Genomic DNA, 8815 nt, shown 5'->3' with positions numbered 1-8815 from the left:
AAAATATCACTTGTGACTACAGTTACAGCTGTGACTGTGCTATGGTCTTGTCGGAAGCCAGACTGCATTAGGTTTAAAATGGAGTTCTCGGTTAGAAATTGTTTAAATTGCTCATTTATAAGAGATTCAAAGAGTTTGGCCAGCACTGATAATCTAGAGATTGGGCGATAGTTGTCCAAAATATAAGGGTCTCCATTTTTCAAAAGTGGGAGGACAAAAGCAGACTTCCAAGATTTAGGAATAGAACCACTGTATAAACTAACATTGAAAATGGAGGCAATAGGGTCAGCAATCAAGTTTGTAGCAGTAAGCATTAAGGCTCGATCTGGTCAGGGCCAGTAGACTTTTTACAGTCTAATCCTTGCAAAGCCCTCTGAACTTCATAGGCAGAAACAGAACGGAAATTAAAACTATTTAGACTATTATTTGGATCTGGAACAGTCGTTATACTTTTAGTAAAATTGGTTGGGAGAGTTGACTGAGTGGCAATTCCAGCATTAATAAAGTGCATGTTAAAAGTATCTACCAAAAATAAAAGTATGAATAGCATATCTAATTTATTTGATAAACAATAATATGAAAATAATCATTTCTGTGTTTGGGAAAATGAATGGCTGAAACTTTCATAAAGATGATCAGCTACAGCGCAGGAACAGATATATCTGGTTAGCATACAGGCCCACTGCTGCCAATACTGGCAGCTTCAGTGACAGCATTCAGAGAGAAATATGTAAAAAGAAAAAGAAAGAACAAAAAAATCTGTGGTAAATTATCTGAGTACCAAAAGAATTTACTAAAGGGCCATACTATAGTAATAAAGGACCATGAGGAACAGAAATGGTATCAATCTTTTTGTAGCCTCTAGTTTAACATAGTTTAACATTTTTTGTATGATTCCAGTTTGATCTTATGATAGTTCATTTTGGAAAGAATGGGTTAGCTGTTTGCCATTACATCTAGTTTTCATGCTGAGCGAGGTTATTGTGCTCCTCATGTGAATGTATGTATGTATAGGTTAGGTTAGCCTTTAGTGGCGTTGTGTGTAAGGTTAACCTTAGGGTTTCTGTGCATTGTCACCCCAGAGGTGCACTGAGGTCCCATGAGCCCCCATAAAGGCAGTGACATCTCTGCAGTTCCCATTTCATACCCCAGTACCCCAAAACTCTGACGCAAGCCAGCTGTCACTCATGTCTTTTTCAGTATTATTACAAAAGGAGGACATTTCTGTAAAATGTTGCAGATTGGAAAGTTTTTTCTCAGTGAAAATAATGTTACCACCATGCTGCTAACAAAAAACAGGTAAGGTCTTTTTTAAATGACTGATTACTACCAGCAGACATTTAGTTTATCTGGAGTTATGACTGAATTATCTTATTTAGTCAAGAAAATTTAAAGACAGTCCATCCAATGTGTATCTATGGATCTTTTTATGAAAAAAACATTCACCTGATCTACTCGAATAGTTAAAAATTAAACTTCCATAACACTATTTTTGTGATTGTTATTTTTTACTTTTATTTATCATCCTTTTATCTACATTATTTGGAAAAATATAATGCCAACAATACTGCAAGTACAGGTTAAATATATAGATAAACAAATAAATAAACACACAATCAAAACTGTTATCTTTGTAATTTATTCAATAAAACTCAAATTATACACATCATTAGTGCTTCTTCATAAATCAGTTAACATCAGGGTTTTCACTTTTTGAGCACTAACAAACACAAAGCACTGTAGTTGGCCTCCGTCTCTAATCCTTCATAATTAAATGCCTGTCTAAATAATCTATTAGAGTCACCCCTGAGTACATCACTAGGTAAGATACAGCAGTCAGTAAGTCTAACATTCACACACTGAGTCATGCTTACACGTCAATGGATTCAAGTGCGACAGCCAGTCTGGAGAGGGGACAAAGTCTGTTTCAACGATGGTTCTTCTCGGCATAGAATGATTGATACAAATGCTGTATTGAGGTAGAAACATCGCTTCAACATCAGCTGCATCGGTATCTGATGAATCCCTCTGAGCACTCATTAGGGAGCACTACTTAAACCTGAAAGGGGTTGGAATAATACAGTACTGCAGGGCTGACCCTTAATGCCTCTTTTACACGCGTGTTCAGTCTTTCATTTAAATTGTTTCACATGGTTGGAAGCTTTATGGCAGCAATGGAAGACAGTCTACCCTTCGCAGAATTGTTCTGTCCTGTATAATTGGATTTTCACATTGGCTTGCTGAAGTGATGTTGTTGAAAGACATACAAACAACCATGTATGCATTCCATACATTACACCACTTCCCATCTTTTCATTCAGCTTCTTGATACAAAGAGCGATGTCTCTGAAATCCACAGTGAAATGTATACATTTTCAATGAACTTGATACGATGCAAATTGAAGTAGATAATAATTCTATTGAATTGGACTCGTTTGCGTTCTCAGTAAAGAGCCAACGAGAAAGCCAAGTATACCATACTTTGGCTCTGGTATAAATAAACTGAATTCAACTATGGGACATTACAGAGCTTCCCATGGGCTGCCAGTTTACTTGAATATGAACTCACACATGTGGAAACGAGGCGAAAAGGAACATTTTTAGGGAGCTTTACAGCAGCTTTATAGCACACCACTCAATATGGTCCTTCAATATTCATTCCACGGTCAAAGATGTGCCACATCACAGCTTCCATTTCTAGTCACTGTCTTGTGTGCAAATGAATGCAGTTAAGTGTGCAGATTTTAATATATAATTAATAAAATTAGACAATGACCAACATCATCATGTTTCAATATGCTTGTATGTAAAATGTGACATACATATGATAGTTTTGCAATTTAAATGATTACTTTCAACAACACACCAAAGGCATGACAGAAAAAACACATACTCGTCCTCTCTGACAGTCACGGTCCATTTCACTGAGTGAACCGACTCAGAATGAACTCAGATTTCCTCCTCTGTGATTGAGCAGATCAGACTCCTCAACAGCGGAAAGCCTTCTGAAAAGAGGATACCCCTAATACAAGGTTTTTAAATGCCCCACGGGACCTAGAGGGTTTAAGTAATGGATGGATGGATGGATGGATGGATGGGTGGATGGGTGGATGGGTGGATGGGTGGGTGGATGGATGGATGGGTGGATGGGTGGATGGGTGGATGGGTGGGTGGATGGATGGATGGGTGGATGGATGGATGGGTGGCGGGATGGATGGATGGATGGGTGGATGGGTGGATGGATGGATGGATGGATGGATGGGTGGATGGGTGGATGGGTGGATGGATGGATGGATGGATGGATGGATGGGTGGATGGGTGGATGGATGGATGGATGGATGGATGGATGGATGGGTGGATGGGTGGATGGATGGATGGATGGATGGATGGGTGGATGGGTGGATGGATGGATGGATGGGTGGATGGGTGGATGGATGGATGGATGGATGGATGGGTGGATGGGTGGATGGATGGATGGATGGATGGGTGGATGGATGGGTGGGTGGTGGATGGGTGGGTGGGTGGATGGATGGTGGGTGGATGGATGGATGGGTGGTGGATGGATGGATGGGTGGGTGGGTGGATGGATGGATGGATGGATGGTGGACGTACAGATGGGTGGATGGATGGATGGATGGATGGATGGATGGATGGATGGATGGATGGATGGACATAATGTGCAATATCAACAATTTTGTGATTGACATATTTTATGTTAATTAGTGATATTCAAAATACTAGCGATCTAAACACAAAAATAAGGCTATATTTATATATATTATTTTCCTTATCCATTATTTGTTGTTAGCTTACATGGCTAGCATAGTTTCTTTTTCTTCCTTGTTCTCCAATGACACAGCAGATGTGGATGCAAATGAAGACAACAAAAACCAGCCCTAACCTTTAAACAACAAAACGAGGCTTGGTGGGTTTGGTTCTGATTGCAGAATGCTTGAAAACACAGGACATGAGTCTACAGCACAGAAATATTGTTAGGAATAAGGCCAAGCCTTGCGTCATGCAACTGAAAGCTGAACAAAGAAAAAGAAGCTCCTAAATTAAGGTTAGCATTCAGTCTTTCTAATCTCACTGCATCAGATTATGTTACTCTCATACTGAAGCCACGGGGCATCCGTTCCTTTGAAACAGTATATACCTGACCACATGAGTAAATAGGTCAACATACAACACTTAATGCTCTTCCTTTTGCTTCTCATATAGTTGACACAGTATTCAATTTCACAATAAACAGACAACTTTGGAAATTGATTCAATGTGCTGTTATTTTTTTCATATCAGCCCAAAATAACATATTCATTAAATATGATTGATCTGTATGGAAGAGTAACATCCACTAACACAATCAGAACTGAATAGAAAATGTATAGAAATCTATGGCTTCAATAAAGTGGAAATGGAACTCATCACCAACCTTTCAGCTGCAGCGTCAAGTTCCTGCTTATTATAAACCACAATTATACTGATTCAACTCCCTCTTTGTCATGCTATGGCTTTTTCTCTGAGAGGTTGCTGTACATCACATGACATGACAAACCTCGGCTTCATCATTAGAGCTGTGCCTATGTTCACAGGCAGACCTTCACATTACAGCCTCTGCTCAGATGCATGTTTGAAGTTGGCTGCCAGCAAAAAGTTATCAAGCTCCCACTTCGGTGTTTAACAGAAAGCTCCAGTCTGCTTATTTTCTGCTCATCCCATTCACTTCACATTTTCAACTGGACCGCTTTAAGCAGTGTGAACAGGATCTGTGCGGAACTGGTCATGAGTGAGAAAAACACTCAAGCAGCAGATGCATTCAGTGCAACATGAATGCACTTCACAGCCAGATGACCAATAACCAGCCAGAAGGACATCACAATATACTTGAAAATGTTCAGCATCTTTTAGTTTTGAAAGTGAGCATGTCTTCTTAATGACAGAAGCAGACCGAGCAGCCCCCTGAAAGTGCTTTACTGTAAGACTCACGAGGTCAAGCTATTTCTGTTATTGTCTGCAAAGCTGCCCTACTTCCTGCTGCAGCGCTTGAGAAAGAGGAAATGAGACTGCCTACGAACGTTCCCTACAGCCAGAAGAAGAGAGTAGAGTTAACAAAAGTCAGAATGAGGGGCCAGCTCAGCATGGAATATGGCTTCGACTGTAAACACAGTGGAGGATATTGGAAAGATGCTGGTAAAGGTCAGAGGAAGGCGAAAGTACAAAAGAAAAATCGAATCTGACATCAGAGAGTTCTATAAATGGTCCCACTATTTTTGCATCCCTTCAACCAAATGTTAAAACGAGTCGTCACATGCTCTCTCACAGGCAGCAACACTTTTCTTCTGTCCTCAACTGTACAGCCTCGAGAGGTAGTTGTTATCCCCACTGCTCAGACATCCTGTCGGAACACGCCAGAGCAGCTCTGGGGAAAGAAAAACTGGCAAGGACATTTAATACCCACTCAGCAAGACAGCCAGAATATAATCCTTCCATCTCCTGTTGTCCCCATCTTTTCCTTACGGAAGCTCGAGAGCACTCCCAAATAGGGTGAAAACATATGCGAGACTTGGAATCAGAGGGAGAGTGTTGTTTTCTTGTGGGCCTTTTATTGTAGTATGGCTTTGTAGGCATGTGGAAAACATCCGGCATGATGATAAAAAAAAAAGATTCTTTTGTGATTACTGAGTTTTCAGGTATTTCTTGGGGTGCTCCACTCCTTCTTGGTCTCTCTGGGGCTTGTCGACGCAGTTGGCACGCCACGAGAAGCAAATGATGATCGAGATGATGGTGGTCTGGAGGAAGAGCATCACTCCATAGGTGGAGGCGATTGTGGGTCCGGGCAGACGGGACAGGACGGAGGGGGGCAAGAGCAAATCAGGATTCAGCAGGATGGCCCTCACCTCAGCTTTGATCATGTGGAGTTCATCGAGGATGGACAGAAACGTGCAGCAGTGGAACCATTGGTGGCTGTGGCCCCAGATGTCAAAGCGGCCCGGCGCGAAGCGCTCGGGGATCTTGCTGATGTTGAAGAGGGCTGACACCAGCAGCCAGAGGCAGTGGCGATAGAAGAAGCTGGGCAGGGCTGTGGAAGCAGCAAAGGAGGAGGAGGCGGTGGAGTAAGGTGATCTGGTCAGGAGGCGGTAGAAGACAGGTGTGGAAGAGATGACGAATGGGAAGAGGAAAACCAGCGTTCGTATCATGTATCGATGCTTCCTCCACCTCTGACGAGTGTTGCAGCAAGACAAGACGCACATGATTGCTATAACACATGCGCACGGGATGTAGAAGGTCTCAAAGAACATGCTGAACTCTGGCATTGCATACGATGTGAGAACCTCTTCAGGTTCATGGTTGGAGTCCATGTGGGAGCTGTTGTGTCCTTCTCTCTCCACTATCCCCGCCCGGGGATGGATGTAGTAGTAGTACGCCAGCGACGAGCCTACAGTGTAGGCGCTGATTGTGCCGTAATCCACGAAGAAGCAAACTTCTCTGACGACCAGAGACATTGAGTTCAGCAGGTGGGCCATGCTGCTGGCCATCAGCAGGCAGAACACCCCGATAAAGTAGTTCCACAGCGGATAAAAGAACGGGGCACTGCCATCAGGTGCACGGTCCCAACCGAACACCTCCACAAAGTAATACAAAAAAATGAAAACGGGCAGGAAGTGTGTCCAGAAATTCCCGGTTTCATTGGTGGGCCGGAACGCCGACAGTAAACAATCCCTCAGGCTGTAGTTTGGGAAGCGGTAGCCGGTCAGGATGAAGTTTTCTATGACTCGAGGCGGCACATCTGTGTGCCTCAGGAGAGGCAATGGCTGAGCGCAGTTCAGAAGCATGATGAAGACGGTTTATCTGCGCTGCCGTCAGCCAGGAAATGGATTTCGATTTGAGCTCCCTTGCAGAACACTTCAGTTTGTAATACCCTGCTGTTCCTGGTACTCCTGATCACTGCAGTCTGGGGTGGGTAAAGCATCTACAGGCAACAAAAGAACCCTCGGCCCAGCTCCTGTTGGACCATTGATTCTGGCTTCCCATGCAGGCCGCGTGAGCTGCAGGGAAATCCAAGAGCAGAGTGAGTGTGTAGTCCAGCGACAGGCAGGGAGAATGGCAGGGGGGGGCAAAACCCAGGCGCCTCAGGCCTCTCACTTGGTCCAATTTTTTTCTTTTGGTTTCTACTTTGATCCCCTCAGAGCATTACCAAAGGTCAGCAAAACACCCAGCATGCAACGCTTATCTGCTTGTAGGTCTTATTTTTTGTTGCATAGGACTTCTTCTGCATGAATGAATAATTCACACACTCACAGCTCGTTATGCATAGTTCTACAGCAGCAAACACAGATGAACGTCCCTTACTATGTGGCACGAGACTGCACAGCACATTAGTAACTGTCTAATGTTTCCATACAGCAGGGGATGCGTCCATTAAGCTGAGTGGTATGTAGGTCAGACTGGCCATTAGCCCCGTATCAGCCTCCAGCAGGCTTCTATTCCCACTGTTGCTCCTGGGCATTCAGCTTGTATCCACGTCCGACTTTTAATTCATTCAGCACCCATTCCATTCCGTTCCGTTCCGTTCCGTTACAGTGCAGTGCGCCGCAGTAAGAAACGAATCCATCTGTTCAGGAGAAACCGCTGTGTGTGTAGTCCTCTAACGGAAGGTCACGTATGAAAACGCCATTTTACAACCGGGAATCAAGGCTTTAAAATCACGGATGACAGCCAGAACACTGACGAGCGCGCGGCGTCCCGTGAGGCTGACGGCGCTTCAACGGAGCCCGGAGAAAACGGGACGCTGCCTGACAGGTACTGCCGTCAAGTTACACAGGTCAGGACAACACGTTTCCGGCGAGGAGTTTCAAAATAAAACATGTGACGTAACACCCTTCAGAGGTCATGTGGCGACCAAGTGAACAAAATGGGCACAGTTGTTCCTCTCTACATTTTAACCTTGTAGCACCCACAGTTGCAGATATGCAACAAGCTTTTTATTTATTTACATTATTTATTTACATTATATTTTATTTATATTTTTATTTACATTACATTATTTGATTTTTTAAATATACATAAATTATTTACATTCATGTGTAATATTTTTTTACATTATATTTTATGTGCCGACAGTTGTCACAGCATCATTTTCTTGGCTCAGTGAATTACACTCTGCTTTGCGGTGGTCTGTTCTAGTTGGTTCTGGTCTTGTTTGGTGTGGTCTGCTTTGTCCACCTTTCACAGCGGTAATGGGAGCTCAGGTCTCCAAATTGTATTATTATGATTATTTTTTTGCATTTTTTTTATTAGCTTCATGTGCTTCATGTATTTATATTACATTTTTTTTTGCATTTTATATGTGCTTCACTTTTTCACAACAAAGATCTGTGAAATCTGTTTGATTTGTTGTTGAATGGAAAGTTTATGATGGTTGCGTTCCGCACTTTGTATTAAGAATGTTCAATAAAGGTCTATTATATACATTTTATTGTGGTAGCAGCAGTTACTGGTGAACTTTCACTATACCTTTTTTTGCCAAACGATCTGCAGAGAATGACTTGGTTTTGTGAACAAAATTAATCAGGAAAGCCCACAGATGCAAATATACAACATTGCCTAAAATGATCAAAAATAGCCCAATTCCAAAAATTCCAAAAATATTGGTTTATTCCCACCCAAAAAGATGCAAGAAGAGCCAAAATGATTTTTTTCAATGATTATTCATGGTGCTACAAGGTTAATATGGTGGCATGATCAGTGGCTTCATAGTGTAAGTTTAGACTGTTTGCACATAGATCTCAATGTAGGAAATACTCTAAAATTCTTA

At 42.4% G+C, this 8815-nt stretch overlaps 1 protein-coding gene across 1 annotated transcript; it reads right to left on the bottom strand.

Moving 5' to 3' along the window:
* Nucleotides 1-1623: 1623 nt before the first annotated feature.
* paqr9 (progestin and adipoQ receptor family member 9) lies at nt 1624-7813 on the bottom strand. The gene has a single exon (XM_075451266.1). The coding sequence runs from the start codon at nt 6831-6833 to the stop codon at nt 5676-5678; it is 1158 nt and encodes a 385-aa protein (XP_075307381.1). The 5' UTR covers nt 6834-7813; the 3' UTR covers nt 1624-5675.
* Nucleotides 7814-8815: the final 1002 nt, after the last annotated feature.

Source organism: Odontesthes bonariensis, chromosome 19 (assembly GCF_027942865.1).
Source record: "Odontesthes bonariensis isolate fOdoBon6 chromosome 19, fOdoBon6.hap1, whole genome shotgun sequence".
Taxonomy (NCBI): Eukaryota; Metazoa; Chordata; class Actinopteri; order Atheriniformes; family Atherinopsidae; genus Odontesthes; species Odontesthes bonariensis.
Note: the sequence above shows the minus strand (reverse complement) of the source record. Positions and strands in the feature narration are given on the sequence as shown.